We start from the raw sequence: 17,232 nt of genomic DNA, 5'->3' as shown, positions 1-17,232 counted from the left end.
AGCTCAAAGGAATCAGCCAAGTAGACTTAAAGTAGTCACTTATTTCCCAAAACTGGTTTGTCGGCGAACAATAAAAGGAAGTAAAATTTATGGAGAAATTATACAGTGGATTTGTCACTTAAAATATCGTAACTGTCTCGAGGACAATACCCCATGCTGAGGATTAATGGTCCCGCCGGACCTTTGATTCAGCAGCGCCTTTTCTTCGCCCTTGACAAATTGGATTTTTAGGAATGGGAAGGTCGCCTGGACCATTGTGCGCCAGCCATTCAGAGTCCTCGATTATGCAGGGGGCTGAGGGAACCACTCCATGTGACCCTCTCGGGTGGGACTCTGCAGCTGCTTCGCAGCACAACTCTCTCACCAAACTCCGCGCCCTTGCGCTAGTGGTGCCAAAAGGCGCCCGCCCCGATTGAAAAGGCGCACTGCATGCCCGGCCGCGTCACTCCGCGGGCGGAGGACGCACGTCGGGACACTGCTCCCTGGCTCGCGCGCGACTAGAGCTCTGTCGCTCTCGCCCTGCGGAGGACCCTGCGCGTCCAAGCGCCTGTCCGGCACCGCGGCAGCAATGAATGGAGCCTCCCGCGCTCCGGCCACCAGCGTGAGTGCCGATTGCTGCATCCCGGCAGGCCTGCGCCTCGGGCCGGTGCCCGGAACCTTCAGGCTGGGCAAGTACCTGTCAGACCGCAGGGAACCTGGGCCCAAGAAAAAGGTATTAGCCATTTCGACCTTCGACCCTGGTCGTTCGCCCTCCTTTTACCTGGCCCAAGAAAGGGTTAGACAGGGTAGATAAGAGGGGTGTGATTGAGTCTTTGGTTACCTGCTAACTGTGCCAGGTGGAAGAGGACTCTGATTATCTCCCGCAAGTAGCATTAATTGATAGCTGAACGTGGACCGGGCTGAGGGAAGAGGACGTAGCTGAGAGGGGACACCACCCAGTTGGGGGGCACGGGGTTCTTTGCGTGCCGTGACCACTCGGAACTCGCGGTTTCCCCGCAGCCCTGGGGTCTCAGCAGAGGCGCGCCTGTCCCTGGCCTCTGCAAAGGCTGTTTTCCACTGTTTTAGAACGGTCAAGCCATTGAGGGCTTTTCTTACTTTCTTTTTTCAATATGCTAATTTGAGGCGTAAATTACCTTAACATAATTTAATCTCACCTCCGAAATAAGTAACCTTTTGGAAACTTTCAGTTCCTAGAACCTTCCCAGATTTCTTTTTCCGTGGATGTCTGCTCGTGGGTTTGGGGTAAATGACAAGAGGACGGGATAGATAGTGGCTGTGACGTGGGCTCCGTGGGCGAGGATCCGGGCTCCTGCAGCAGGGCTCTGAGTGCCCAGGGTCGCGACTCGGGGACGTCGGAGGCTAGCCCGCCGGCTCTGACTACCCAAACAGCATCGTGACACCAGACCAGAGAGGGGTTTTCAAGGTCCCCGCCCGCCTTCAAGCTCCTCAAATTGCATAGCTCGGCGAACAGCCACAGGGAAATGAAGGTGGTGTGGGGTGTAGGATGGGAAAGGACCCTAGTTTTATCTTGCCGTTGCCTAGACCTTTCTTGTAGGAAATTGTTCCGGTGTTCAGCCAGGGGTACCCGCATCTGGCTGCTCACGCAATCGCCATCTCCGCGGTTTAAAGCCGGCTTTGCCGCGCACTACCCCTTTAAATGCGCTTTAATTGCTTTTAAATGGTCAGCTTGCCGCCGCTTTGTTCGAACATTTTCACTGCTGGGATCTTCAGCACCTCCATGCGGTGTAGGGACATTGGGGGTGGGGGACAAGAGAAGGGTTGGGGGACACTTTGGGTTCTGACTTCGAAACGTCACCACCTTGGTAATTGCGCTGCTCTCAGGTCCGCAAGAGGGAGGACTGCAGTGGGGGCAGGAGATGTGTCGGTACAAGGTGCACCCGGATGGGGGGCGGGGGTGGGAGATGCTCTCACCCCTCCCGTTGCCAAGGTGGGGCGAGGTGGGTACTGCTATGTTACACAGCCTCTGCTCTTCTTTTCCCTCCCAAGCAAGGGTTTCGAGTGATTACCCTGCTCCCAGCAGCCCGCAGCGGTCTGGTCAAACCTAACGCAACCATTCTCCTGAGTCGGTCGGGTGGGGGGGCAAACCTTCCCTCTGGGTTGTGGGTCTGGCTGTGGCGCAAGGAAGAACGACCACTGCTTGTGTTGCAGGTGCGCATGGTGAGAGGGGAGCTTGTGGACGAGTCGGGGGGCTCCCCTCTGGAGTGGATAGGGTTAATCCGGGCAGCCAGGAACCCCCAGGAACAGACTCTGGAAGCTATTGCAGACTTACCCGGAGGACAGGTACTGTGGGTTTCCCGCTGCCAATTCCATCTACCTGACCTTCACTGAGGTGACCACCAACACTGAAAGCAAAGCTCTTCAGTTCCAACTCTCACTTAAACGTTCCAGTAACCCTATAATGTACATATTATTATTTCCCCTGCTTGGAGAATGAGGGAAGTGAGGTTCAGGGAAGTCCAACAGCTTTTCCAAGGTCACATAGCATCAGAGCAGGGATTCGAAATTTTCCCTCTTAGTGTTTTTTTGGTCAATTACCCAGGGAATGACAGCAGGCTGTCCTGTTTCTTGCATCCCAGATCTTCTACCGAGCACTGCGAGATGTCCAGCCGGGGGAAGAGCTGACCGTGTGGTATTCCAACTCCTTGGCTCAGTGGTTTGACATCCCCACAATCGCAACTCCAACGCACGACGAGAAAGGTATCCCCACTTAGAGGGCCTCTGGGCCACAGCGGGTGGGCAAGGCTGCCGCTCACCTGGAGTCTTTTAGGAGCCCAGACTTAAAAAGCCTTTCTCTTGCTCTGTGTAAAATCGAATTCACTGTTCCCGTCTGTGTGGGCAGAGATGCGACGTCACCACTCCCTCCTTAAAGTCAACAGTAAATGAGAAACAGCAATAGCAATAATCAGGCTCTCCATGGCAGGAGAGAAATACTCTTTATGAACTTTGTGGGGGTCATCCTTTCCTATTGCATATCCGATTAGGAATCAATAAAGAAGCCTTGACTTATTAGAGTAATCACATCATGAGCTCCAGGAAGCATAATAAACTTGGAATGTTTTCAGGAGGTGCAGGGGCATCTCTTCTGCCGTGGTTGGAAGGGGAGTAATGTACTTTGACAGCATTTTAGAAGCATTACGGTACTTACAGCTGGTCAGTTGGCAGGTACTGAGCCCCTTCCATTTAAATGGTATTTATGCACTTCCCCTTCCCTACTTAAATTGAATTTGGGATGTATCCCAGTTTCTTCTCAGATTTATTCGATCCCTTCCAAAGCCAAGAGCGGATTTATGCAAATTAAGGTGCAGTAACTAAAGAGAAAAACATTTCCAAAACCTTCCCCAAACACTGAAGAACACTTCCTGTGGAAAAAAGCTGGGAAGTGCTAACGTAGTTAAGATCCTGGGACTCCCATTTAATGCCTCCATGACTTTTTCCCTTGCCAATTGCTTGTTTATCTGTAATTTCTCCGAAAGACAGTTAATATTTAAAGTCAACATTATAAGTGCTGTGAAATATTTTAGCATGCTTTCCTCTTGAATTGCCTGCTCAATCTCATTGCTTTACAAATAGGGTTAAAGAAAGTAATACAAATATGGGCGTTAAGAAACCCTTCATGAACAAGGCAGAATAAGTTTATTTAGAACAATGAATCACTTCAAAGTACCACTGTCTTCTGCAAATTAATCGTATTGACTTTGTGGGTAGATTTATATGTACAGTATTTATAAAAAGTATCCTAAAGTAATTTGTTACTTGCATCACATTATATTAAACACTTTTGTCAATTTCTTTTAGTAAAAGAGAAACATGCCAAAAGCCCCATAGTGGAGAACGATTCTCAGGGCTACTGGCCTTCAAGGGGCCAGTCCTCCCTGCACAGAACACTCTACCTTAGGCACTCTCAAATAGTACAGAGGCAACTTGTTTCAGTGTGGTAGCCCTCATGTTTTCATTTCAGTCAACTGAGCTTAAACCATCATATGGTAAAAGATGTCAAAATCGACACCATTTTCCTTTTGGGGAATGTATGGGTTATTTCGAACCCTGACTTCCCCACCTTTGAGATGCTTGAAATCTTGACAACCTTAGGGTTACTTGAAGGAAGGGAGATGAGGTCACTTAAATGAAGTGTGTTTGATACTGTGGGCATTGGTTGGATTTCAGTCCAGAGAACATCAGTTGGTTAGGATAAATTGAAAAAGAAACATTAAAACTGAAAACACACCTTAAAAAGAAGAAGAAATAAGTAGGGATGACTGCCGTTCTTCCAATATTCACTAATATTGGAGGATTTCAATTCCAGAGTAAGACTGAAGAAAATACCGACCCTTTGTTTTCGGAACAAAGCTTACCTGGCTGTGCATTGAGCTGAGTCATTCTGGAGCAGCCTCTGAAAACTTCCTTTTAAAAAAGTGAAGAGAAGGGGTTCTGAACTTAGGAGAAGAGAGGTTATTATTTAAAATATTAAATCGGTATACTCACCAAGAGAATCCAGGCCTCTTCCCTCTTTTTTTCAAGATTTATTTTACATGAATGTTCAATACAAGGTAACAGAACTATTGAAATAAGTTTATCCAAGTCTTCTATAAACAATTAGGACAGGATCTAATAGGCAAAACCTTCCCCTCCTTTTTTTCTGTCTGCTCTCCCTGTGGCTTCAGCTGGAATAAACTACTTCTTCTTTGAACGTTCACTTTAGTTATCTGGGGGCTACTACTTGCTTTATGCAAATTAGAAGTAAAATACGCAAAGGGAGAAAGATCTGCAATTTCCCCCCACTGTTGCTCTGTAGTAATGTTTAGAAGTTTGAGCTGCTTGTGTGCAAGAAGGGAAATTTTAGCTTTTCCATTAAATTTAATGAGACTGACATTTACTTTGGATACTTCATTATGGCTCAACTAACGTATTTTTTTTTTAACAGAAATCCTTCCCTTCACTATTATCAATAAACCACAACTTAAAAAAAACCCACCCAATTGCAAATCTCTGTTCTCTGTATACATGTAATACAGCCTTTTTGAGTGAATATTAACTTCCACCATGTGAATCTGCTTCTTCACACGTTTCTCTTGATTGTGGCAAATTAAAAACAACTAATGTTATTAATATTACACACAAAAAATGTTTGACACACGCAACACTTATACAGACCCTGGTAGATAATTGTGCACTTATTACAATTGATTATCTATATCTACATCGCTGAAATATATTCATGTAATAAAAATAAACTATATATCCTTCCCAAAGACTTTACTAAGGTTGGGTTTGTGCAGCCATCTTGGAGTTAATTAAAAACTGACAATGTAATGCAATATCATTCTTTAGTTTTTAGAATATCAGAAAACAAAAATTTTTATTTTCTTCCATCAAATTAAATAGGGTTAAAGAGGAAATTAAGATACGAATAATTTTGGAGTAGCAAATCATAGTCCCTACGTGGTCCTTCCGTTGGTCACGCTCCAGGAGAACCTCAGGCAAAGTGTTCAAGGCTGGGAGGGGGCGGGAAGGGTGGAAAGTGGACATAAAAGACATTGTTCTATGAAAAGGAATGATTACATATGGCCCATACATACAGGATATTGTCTCGCCTGGTAATGAGGAGCTCATGACCATTAGATTGGCCTTTGTTCAGTTTATCCAAACTCCTTGACATACGCCAGCCACTTATTCCGCAAACGCCAACAGATGGGCCCAGGCCCAGCACAGGCTCAGCACTTGATTTAAAGCAACAGCTGCTCTCTGCTCTGTCTCTTCCCTGGCCAGCCTGCCTGAGCTCTGCTCTCCCAGTGAAGATCTGCTCCGAAGGCCCGAAGGCCCGGAGGAAGTCTTCGTTGGAAAGGCTAGATCACCCCTCTTAGCTTCTAAGTAACCCCAGATGATGCAGATGGTGGTAAAGTTGATCATCTGGGGACTTCTCGGGGTTCTCGCTATAGTGAGGCTACAGAACTCAGTTATTCGCGGGAACCAAGAATACTACTTCTTCCCATACCGCTGTTCAAAACCTGAGTTTTGCCTTAGTGGCGCTGACGCTTTCTTTCTTGCATGTTCACCTTTCACGGGGTCGCTTTTCTACTCTTTTCTCGCTCAGGGGAGGAGCGCTACATTTGCTGGTACTGCTGGAGGACGTTTAGATACCCCAACAGCCTTAAGGCTCATCTACGTTTCCACTGCGTGCTCAGCAGCGGCGCGGGGCGCGCCTACCTGCACCAAGAGCACGGGGCTCGCCAAGGCGCCGCCGCGGATGGCCTTGGCCTCTCTCCAAAACCCCAGGTGCCGGACTTCGCCGCGGCCAGCCCGGCAGGCACTCTGCGGCCTCACCTGCAGGCCCCACTGCCTGTCCAGGCCTGCGGAACCAGGGAGAGCATCAAGCGCGAGGTCTCCTCTGCGCCCTCGACCACCTCGCCGCCCCTCTCCAAGTGGGGGCTGTCCAAGAAGAGCAAGGAACATCTTGACCGGGCCCTGGACGTGAGCGGGGCCGCCCGGGGGAACGGCCACTTTCTGGGAATTGTAGGTGGCTCTCCTGCAGGGGGAGGCGGCCTGGCCTTATATCCCGGTGTGCGCTCGGCTTTCAAGCCCGCGGGTTTGGCGAGGACGGCGGCGACAGCGCCTGGCGACGCCTATCGGGAGGAGGGCGGTGGCAAATCGGGGACCGGCCTACTAGGCGGGGGTCGGGCGGGAGGGCGCCCCGGAAGCAGGGAGAACGCGGCGGCGGGCGGCGCGGGCCAACACCAGCACCACCACGCCCACCACCACCACCATCACCACCACCACCCCAAGTGCCTGCTGGCGGGGAATCCGCCTCCGCCTCCTCCGCCGGGTTTGCCCTGCTCCGGGCCGCTGCGTGGCTTCCCTCTGCTCCCTGGCCCCCCGGAAGAGGCGTCTGCCTTCAAGCACGTGGAACGCGCCCCGCCAGCCGCGGCCGCACCCGCTGGAGCGCGTTTCGCGCAGCTGCCTCCTGCGACTGGCCTGCACCTCGAGCGATGCGCGCTGCCGGGCCTCGACGCGAGTGGGCTCAAAGCCTACCCGGGTAGCGAGTGCAGCCACCTGCCTGCCGTGATGCCGGCCTTTACTGTCTACAACGGAGAGCTACTGTATGGCTCAACGGCCGCCGCTGCTTATTACCCGCTCAAACTGCACTTCGGTGGACTGCTCAAATATCCAGAGTCCATCTCCTATTTCAGCGGGCCCGCGTCGGCTGCTGCGGCAGCGGCCACGCTGAGCCCGGTGGAGCTAGGCTCCCTGACCAGCATCGACCGGGAGATTGCCATGCACACGCAGCAGCTCTCCGAGATGGCGGCTGGGAAAGGCCGCGGCCGCCTGGACGTAGGGACGCTGCCACCCGCCGTCGTGGCTTCGGGTGGCGCGGGGAGTGGTGGCAGCGGGGGCGGCGGCGCGGGCAAGCCCAAGACTGGCCACCTGTGCCTCTACTGCGGCAAGCTGTACTCACGCAAGTACGGGCTCAAGATCCACATGCGGACGCACACGGGCTACAAGCCGCTCAAGTGCAAAGTGTGCCTGCGGCCCTTTGGCGACCCCAGCAATCTCAACAAGCACATCCGACTGCACGCGGAGGGCAACACGCCCTACCGCTGCGAGTACTGCGGCAAGGTGCTGGTGCGGCGCCGAGACCTGGAGCGCCACGTTAAGTCCCGCCACCCAGGCCAGAACCTGCTCGCCAAGGCGGGCAACGGTCCAGGCACAGAGCCTGACTACCCCCGGGAGCCCGGGGAGCCCAAGAGCGACAACGACAGCGACGTGGACGTCTGTTTCATGGACGACCAGAGCGGCCCTGAAGCCGGGGTTGGCGGCGAGCGCGTCTCCTAACCATTCTTCCCGAGAAGGGAAGAATGTGTGGGGCGCGTGGAGAGAGAAGTGGGGGTTCTGTACTGGAAGCAGAGGAGCTCCTGGTGATGAGAAGAAGGACCCTGTTGACAAAGTCGTTTTTATTTTGTTGGGGCGCCAGAGTTTGCAATAGTGAAATGTGCCAGGTCCGGTGCTGAGACGCAGAGCGAGGGTTAAGAGGAGGCTTAAGGAAACTTGGCGTCCCGGGGAGCCTGTGGGCCTGGGTCCTGGCGCGCTCAAGGACACAGCGGACAGGCTTCCCCACAAACACCCAGGCCGACTGCTCTCGAGGTTTAGGGTCACGTTAATGTGAACGTCACCGGTGCCCTCGAGGGCGCCCACTTTAACTGCCACAAATTTTAAAATTGTTCTTTTCTGTGGAGGATATTGTGCCTTTTGAAACGATGTTTTGTGGGTGTATTTTACATTAGCATTTCACTGCTTAGGCAAAACAGTAGTCACAATTGGGTAGATGTGGCATCCACACACCTGCCTCCATTTCGTCTGTTCTGTCAAAGACTGCGCTTTGCCACATTGAATATACAGTGGTCGCAGGTGTACAAATTGGTCAAGTTGCAATTATTTATAAGAGAATAATGACAAATGTAAAATATCTAAAGCATGAAGTTAAGAACACACAATATATAATTTTTAAAAAATGTCCTATTTGGTAGAGTACAAATGTGATGTATGTTGTTTTATAAATAATGATGTACAGTGGATTCAGTGTTTTGGTCTTGGTTCCCGTTTGTGCAATCTTTAATAAAAATAAAGACACAAATGAGACTTGTCCACTTAATGATTTAAACAGATTCTTTACAGAAATAGTTTAGTATAGAAACAATGTTAGAGGAGATGCCATAAATCATAGGACACTCGAATGATTTGAGTTTTCATAAAATAAGTGTTAAGTCGTGTTGTAATAAGAAAATACACCATTTTCAATATGTGCATTTCATGGGCTCCCAGATAGCAGGCAGGAAAATTGTTTTCTGAAACCATTGTTAATCATACTAAGTGTCTTTATGTTTCTGGAAATAAGCTAATGACCTTCAAGAAAAAACACACATACATTTCTTGTCAAAAAGAATTATGGAACTGTAGAATTACTACTTCCTGTTACGTGCCAGTTTGACAAAACTAAAAAACCAAGGAAACTTGCTCAGTACCTTTCGTGATGCACACACTTTTTAACATTCACACAACAAATACTAAATGAGGATCTATTTTTATTGGAGGTGCTGATCTATTTACACAATTTTTTTCTCCTTGGAAGAACAACCTCATGATGTGGGATGGGTCCTATTTTACAGAAGAAAATAAATACACTCTTCAAGGTCACTGGGAGGCCCATAGTTAGAACAGCAATGTTAGAAGCAGCCACTTTATCCAAGGGTATTAGAATTAATGCTAGCTAACGGAGGATATAATTTTGTGGGTTAAAATTGGAAAGTACTCTTTCCCCATCCTTCCCTGTCCCTGCACCACCCCCATCCCTCCACATACACTCTGGGGAGGATTACTCTGCAGTTATACAGAGAACGGAGTATTAATCATTTCCTCAGCTAAGGACAGGTACCGTAAGAGCCCAGGCTGCAGTGCCCTTCTCAGAAGATGGTGGGGAGATTCTAATAAGTCACTGAAGGTTCTGGATGTGCTTCTGATGATTTAGTCTGTTAAATGCCCTGTATTTTTGGACTCTGAGCACTGCAGCGGTCTTCACCCTGCTCCCTCCCAGTAGGGAGCATGGCCTCAATCACTGGGCGGCTTGCAGGGGGGCTTTCTGACTCCTCACGTCAGGAGACATGATTGGGAGGGAGGGCATCTGATTGGGTGGTGATCAGTAAAACAATTTCTTCTATGAGAAAACTTTTGCTGGGAATTATTGGCTTCTTATTTATATTGAGATTTTTTAAAATGTTAATTGGCCAGAAGATGTTTTGCTTTGCAAAAGGCAGCCCAAAGAGAAACAAAAATCTGTGGATTAACATGTACATATGGTGACAATAATACTACATTTACTTTTTTATTTTTAAAGATTTCATTTATTTTTAGAGAGAGGGAAAGGGAGGGAGAAAGAGAGAGAAAATTTGATGTGTGAGAGAATCATCTGTTGGTTGCCTCTCACACACTCCCAACTGGGGACCTGGTCTGCATTCCACGCATGTGCCCTGACTGGGACTCCAACCCTTGACCTTTCTTTCGTTCCACAGGCCAGCACTCAATCCACTGAGCCACACCAGCCAGGGCTAATAATACATTTATTGAGGACCCACTCTCTTCCAGACCCTTATGCTATTTGCAGTTCTTTCTTCTTTCCAGATGACTGTGGGCCCCATCATGTTCAGAGAGCTTTGCCACACAGAAGTGAACCAAGCATCTGCCTGTTCGGCCTGGCCTCCAGGGGCCCGGGGCTCCTCACTAACTGCTTAGTATCATGTTCCCGCCATTTGAAGCAACTATTGCTTAAAACCACATCTACTCTTATAGATAGAAAAACTTTTCTGAAATCACATAGTGTTAACCACCAGGAAAGTGGGAAGGGCTGTCCAGGTTTGAAATGTAGGAAAAATTAAAATATTTAATTTATTTTTTAATGCCTCATGAGTTTGTGTGTCCTCCTTGTGCAGGGGCCATGCTAGCCTTCTCTGTATTGTTCCACTTGTAGTCTATGTGCTGTTGAAGCGAACACAGTGGACGTTTTCGTCAGCTTTAAAAGTCATATTTTTGTCTCCTATTTCCTAGTTCAGGACTAAGTCCTCTAACTCTTGTTGTATGAAAATAGACTCTAAAGAAATCAGTTAAAAATAGTTTGGTAAAAGGAAATACACTTAAAATTGATAAAAACTTCATAAAACAGACAAAAACAACAGCCCCAAGTCTTCTGTTTTCCCCTTTGTAAATTAATACCTGTATCATATAAAAAATGAAAATTGAACACAGATCTAAAAGACTCTTAATTGCAGTTCATTTGTGATTCTCCACAGGTTGCATAGTATAACCTGTGTACATGTCCATGGATGCATGCACCCTTATACCTAATTAATACAATTATTTATTTTAATGGCAAGGTCAAATCAGTGATATACAATCAGCAACAATATCACTTATTTCAAATAGCTCAGTTGAATTATGTTTCTCAGATTATTTCTTTCGATCTCCTCTCTCCCCCACCCTCACTCCCAACCCTCAATCCTTCTCATCCTGATGACCACGACTAACTCTGAGGGTTGTGCTAAAGCCATGGGAAGTTTCTGAGATTTTAACTGAATATTTTGTGCCTAAGGGTTTTTTTTAAAGGAGGATTCATGCCTTTTAGAAGTGAAAGACTCTAGATTGTTTGGGCCTGGTCGATTTGGATATTAAAATGCTTTGCTAATCTTAAATAAACCAGTCAGAGGTGAGTTACAGGCTGGCCTCCATTCTCACTCGTTTGACATCTCAGGCTAATTTCTTTGTTGCTTCAATTTCCTAACCTGTAAAACAGGGTGAAATAAACAACAAGGTAGTTGTAAAGATTGTGTTAATGCTGGTGAACTGCTTAGAATCAAGCACGATGAATGGTAAGTTCTCAAAGAACCCTGTGCGAGTGGACTGCAGGAGGAGGAAGGGGGGAAAGACGAGAAGGAAGGAAGAGAAGGGGAGAGAAAGAGAGAGCAGAGATTGAAAGAGACCCAGAGACAATCTTTATAAAATGAAGAGGGAGGAGGAGGGAGAGAGAGGAAGAAGAGAGGGAAGGGAAAGGAAAGGAAAAGAAGAGAAGAGAAATGGAGGGAAGAGATGTGAGTTTGTGCACAGGAGCTGGGTATGTGTGTGTGTAGGGGGTGGTCTCTTTGGCTTCCCTACTCCCTCTTTAAACCACTCAGAGCTTGCAGGTAATTCAACATCTGGTAGGGTCCAGCCTTTTTTTTTCCCTTCAATATTTAAACAAACTTTTTTTTTTAAATTAGAGGAGAATTGGCCCTTCTCTTTTTAAAAAAAATATTTTATTTATTTATTTTTAGAGAGAGGGTAAGGGAAGGAGAAAGAGAAGGAGAGATACATCAATGTGTGGTTGACTCTAATTTGTCCCTTGTTGGGGACCTGGCCTGCAATCCAGGCATGTGCCCTGACTGGGAATCGAATCAGCGACCTTTTGCTTCACAGGGCCATGCTCAATCCACTGAGCTACACCAGCCAGGGCTAAACAAACTTTTAAATTATAATTCATTATAATCTTATGGACCCACAAGCCAAACACTATATGCCATCTGTCAATCACTGAAGCTCTTTATGCTTGCATAACTATGTTAAAATAACTTTAGCAACTCTGCGATTTCATCCTGAAGACATCAAGGGACCAGATGAGGGCCACTGCCCTCATATAGAAGCATTAGCATCTTCTTACAAGGGCACTGGATGGATCCCTCCCTTCTTGGTTCACTTTTAGTCCCTGATAAACTCAAATTCCATTAAATAAAACTCTTTCACACTTTTGCTAAAGAAACATTTTTTTCAGACTCCCCTGTCAAGCCATCTTCCTATTTTGAGCACAAACACGGAGGTTAAATGAATAGGAAGAATACTCTTTGTTTTCACTAGTTTTTGAAATGCTCGGCTGTGACAAGTCGGCAGAAGAACGCAGCGGAGGTGCACCTCCTCTCCTAAGCCTGACAGAGAGGAGCAGATGGCAAGCGCTGCAATTCCTCCAAGTTCTACTCTGGGGAAAGTTTATTTACTGTCTAGATTGTAAGACAAGGAGGTGAGTGGAGGTGGAGCTCCAGGTTAGAACTGCGGCTCAGGTGAGTTCAGGGACCGAGATTGGTGGTGCTGATGCTGGGGTTCCAGGCCAGAGCGGACGGTGATTAGCCGAGACTCTTTATAGTCCGAGCGATTTAATCGGCTCATCTTTCGGACCCAGAGTTGCAAGTGACAGCGAGCTGGCCGAGCGCGAAGGTCTGGACAGGCGCTGCCTCCTGGGAACCCTTAGCCCAGTGGCGGCGTGGCCGCGTGGGTAGGTGCTACAGTGTCGGCCAGCGCGTGTAGCGCTGTTGTGGCTCACAGCTTTGCTGTCGCTGGCAACAAGGGCTTTCGGGGTCCGGGTTGGGGCAGAGATTTGGGAGTCTCCCAGCGTTTAGGTGTGCAGTCAGGAGACCCAGAAAGGCGGGGGGCCGGGAGCCACTCCCCGCCCCCTCAACCCCCACGGCGCGCCCGGCTAGTCCTTGTTTAAGTGCCTCTGCTGGGCTCTGCGGAGGAGCTGCGGCACCAGTGCAGAGCGCCCTCACCATCTGCTGTTTCCCCAAAGGGAAGCGGGCAGAGGCACTGGCGCCGTCGAGGGGTCAGACTTGACCCTTGGCCACCCAGGTGTGAGTTGTGAAGGGGAGTACTCAACAGACGGCGGGGGCCACCGTATTTAGTTCCAGAAGGAGCGTGGCGCTCGCTCTGGGGTGGGTGACCTTCCTACAAAAGATGAAAGGAGCGCTTCTGTCATCTGCGACTGTAGTTTAATTCAAATTAGGTGTAACTGGTTGGGGATAGACAACTTGTTAATGCCTTTGGCTTGCAAACTATCCGCATTCCCTTCAAAAAGGGACCGAGATGGATGGACTGTATATATGGGTGCGAACCCTTTGAAGACACTGATTTTATTTCAAGTACAATTTGTTTTAATTGTTTAAATTTAAGCTTTCATGTAAGTAGATAAAAACTAAAGTGCAAGTTATTAAAGAATATAAAAGTGATAGTATAAAGACAGATTTTTGGTAATCACAAACAGATTAACAGGACTGTTTTCGTGTAGAGTGAGGAAACTTAATAAAAAATATACTAGATATCCAAATGTCATGAGTAGTCACTACTTTTCTCCTATCCACACATTCTTTCACATAATTCAGTATCGCGGGAAATGGCTGCAAACACACGTTTCCTATTCTTAATGTTGGCAGTACAGTAACGTTCTCAGAAGCTACTTTAAGTAGAGAATGATTTAAATTACAATGTTCCATGACAAGCTGTGTTTGAACGGGAGGCACTCAATTCCAGTGATTTGCGTAGAGAGTCATAGGTGGAAATGTCGAATGTGACAGGACATATAGTGAAGGGAGATTCAATGGCAGATGGCTTTGCATAAGAACATAGTGAAGGTCAAAGACAGCTTTTAATCTTTCTTTTTTAAATCCCTGACAACCGGCAGAAAGATAAGCTTTTATACTTGACACTGAGCAGTTGATTCTGAATTTGAATTATCACCTTAAGGTAAATGGAGACATGACCAGGTCAGGTTTAAGCTCACTTGAGTGCATTGAACTCAATGTAGCAGAATACATCTGTGAGGAATAAAATACTTTCAGGCATGCTAAAAGTCAATTCAATGAGAATTGAATCAATGCAGGATGTTGCATTTTATAAGCCTATTTGTAATTTCCAGAAAGCTGGAGAAAGAAATGCCTTAGCAATCAAGATTTAGAGAAAAGAAAATACATTAAGATTATGTATATCTATATACACACATATATGTATATACATACCTATATGTATATATGTATATACCTATATACATATAGGTATGTATATACACACATACATATATATACACACACACACTGTTAAAACTAACATGCTAATATGTGATCTCAGAGTAATGGCCTTGCCATTTATAGGTGTTTGTACACTTATGTTGTTTTGAAAATCAATTTGTTTATTATTGCCTTAAACAAATTGGTAGTTTTAGACTTCATGATATGCATATTGGCCAATATCTCCTCATAAAGTGAGAAAAAACAGCTTTGCCTTGAGGTTTTCTTGGCAGCACTCATTTAATTAAATCTCCATTATCTGTTTAATCTGTACAGCAACCTATTTCATAGGTAAAGGAAATGAGGTTTACATTGCACAACCAGCTAGAAACATCCCCCAGATTTTTCCTAGCCCTGCCCACTTCACAGCCTCACTCTCAAAATGCTGCTATATGTCCTCTTTATTTCTTTAAAAATATTTTATTTATTTTTTAGAGAGAGGGGAAGATAGGGAGAGAAACATTGATGTGTGAGAGATACCCAAAACTGGGGGTCTAGCCTAAAACGCAGACATGTGCCCTGACCAGAAATCAAACCCAGCAACCTTTGGGTTTGCAGGCTGGCACTCAACCTACTGAGCCATACCAGCCAGGGCTATATGTCCTCTTTAGAACACTGTCATCTAATGTTAGAAGTGTTCAGAAATTTAGTTTGCATCTTCTGTAACTAGATCCAGTGACTGTTTTAAAGGATAAAGATAAGGTGAATTGAATGACCAATGGGTTCCAAGGCTTTTTCAGTTATACTAGACTTAAATTAATGATCATTTTGGCTTGTTATATACTTGAAATTATTTGAATTCTGGTAAATCCCTATAATGCTAAATTGTTCAGTTCAGTCTAGCCTGGCTTGGTCTTAATAAACACAGAGACGTGTGTGTAAGAGTGAGTATACAGTGACTTACCTGTGGTCCTAATGATCCTAGAAAGACAAGTATGATAGCATGATTCTGTTGAGAATTTCAAGACTAACTCTGCCCTGAGATAGAATCCCCAAATTCCCAAATTAGGACCTAAAAATTTCCCAGTCTTCAGTCAATTTTCAAACTTTTTTCCACATGTAGCTGGCTGGATTTCTGGGAGTCTGGGCCAGGCAAGGTACAGGGGTGGGGCTGGGTTGGCCTAAAGCTACTCTGCTGATGGTTTAGCTCAGGGTGATCAGAAAGGGAGAAATACAGAAACAAAACAAAAAAGAATGCCAGGCACATTATCATGTGGAAAGAGTCAGGATGAGGCAGAATCCCAGTACATACCAGGCAGCAGAATGACAGCAAACTAGAACAAGAAAGTTGGGACAGAACAAAAGGAGGTGGAGACATCTTGAACAGCTAGAGCCTGGCATTTTCCAGAAAAGTTAATTTTGCTTTTTAAGTAGGTAATATGATCACATGTTCAAAGATAACTATATAAATAAGTTTATGCTTAGGAGTATTAATTCAATCTCATTTCTGTACACTCCAGACCAGCCAGAGGTCATTACCAGAGATGGATTTATTATTATGCTCACTAGCATGAGTTTGTTCCAAGACTTGCACCTAATTTTGCCTTCCTTTTCTTAAAATGGTCCTTTCATATTCTGTGAGTGTCAGAACCTACAAAATCTGGATCTGTACTTTGTAACCACTTGTTTTATTTTCTTGTGTCTTGTTTTGTAAGGATAAACACCCAAGAACACCCTCAGGATATATTCATCTACCCTGAGGTCTTTTCAGAACAGTCCAAAGAAAGCTTCCTTATTTTTATTTTCTTGTACTGTTGCATTGTATATTCTACTGTATAGACATTCATGGATTATTTAACCAATTTTTCTATTGGTGAATATTTGTGTTGTTTTCTCTAAAGAATTTTTCAATGAATAACTTGTGCAAAGTGATTTTGTAGGTGCAATGCAGATATTTTCAAAAGTGTCATTGTTCTGATTACAGTGGAAAGGTGGTTAGTGAAGACTTTGAACTGGCCACAACAGTGTCAGAACCAGACCAGCCTCTAGGAGATGGAAAATTGACTTACTGTTCTTTCTCTCTGTGGTTGGAAATCTCAGAGTCAAGTCATTAGTTCTTGAACATATTCTGCAATAAAGAGACAGAAATGGAACCTCCATCCCATTCTTTTTGTTCTTTTGGGAATTTGGTGAAGAATCCGTGGGAGACCTTAGCTATAGAATTGTCCTTTTCTAGGCCAGGCAACATGGAAATCCTAATGTTAGCCTAACATGGAAAATATGTGTTTGTGTGTGTAGGCATTTGAACTTTTAAAGTTCTCTCCTATCAACACCACCATCAAATCTTGATTTTCTTATGATGTGTTAAAAGTACCTACCTAAACCCATCTTTGGGATTCAGGCCTGTAACTGGATGAGTGGAGTGTGGGCCTATAGCAGGTACAGAGAATAACCCACACCAGCTGTAGAAGAGTGGTGAGCACTCCAATAAGGAAACAAACGAATGCAAATGAGATGCACTTGGCCATGGAACAAAGATGAAAATGACATTCACTTGTAAATGAGTTTTCTGTGTTTGATGTAAACAGAATGACATGTATTTTGTAGGATGACCTCTATGACCTTAGGAGAATTGTTGAATTCATTACATGGGGCTGCACATGTTTCTGACATTTTGTCATTATTAGTATATCTCATGATCTAAGTGTCTGTAGGTTTTTAACTGATTTAGAAGCATTTCCATGATTTTCTGCCCTAGAGATGATCTGAGAGTTGAGATGCCCCACTGAAAGATTAAATGCCCTGGAATAAAACTTGAATTTGGCACCTTGTACTCAGATAAAGAAACAGCTGATCAGATAGAGCTCAGGAT

At 45.8% G+C, this 17,232-nt stretch overlaps 1 protein-coding gene and 1 non-coding gene across 2 annotated transcripts; one reads left to right on the top strand and one right to left on the bottom strand.

The window, feature by feature from the left end:
* Positions 1–474: 474 nt before the first annotated feature.
* PRDM13 (PR/SET domain 13) lies at positions 475–8,492 on the top strand. Its single transcript, XM_037145468.2, has 4 exons — positions 475–712; positions 2,170–2,301; positions 2,598–2,718; positions 6,113–8,492. Exons 1-4 carry the CDS (start codon positions 569–571, stop codon positions 7,846–7,848), a joined length of 2,133 nt encoding a protein of 710 aa, XP_037001363.2. The 5' UTR covers positions 475–568; the 3' UTR covers positions 7,849–8,492.
* A 1,959-nt stretch (positions 8,493–10,451) lies between these two features.
* LOC119049492 (U6 spliceosomal RNA) lies at positions 10,452–10,558 on the bottom strand. Its single transcript, XR_005082528.1, has one exon. It is a non-coding gene; the product is annotated as a U6 spliceosomal RNA (small nuclear RNA).
* Positions 10,559–17,232: the final 6,674 nt, after the last annotated feature.

Source organism: Artibeus jamaicensis, unplaced genomic scaffold (assembly GCF_021234435.1).
Source record: "Artibeus jamaicensis isolate MK-2021 breed Jamaican fruit bat unplaced genomic scaffold, CSHL_Jam_final contig_387, whole genome shotgun sequence".
Classification (NCBI taxonomy): domain Eukaryota; kingdom Metazoa; phylum Chordata; class Mammalia; order Chiroptera; family Phyllostomidae; genus Artibeus; species Artibeus jamaicensis.
This window is presented reverse-complemented; position numbering and strand designations above follow the sequence as displayed.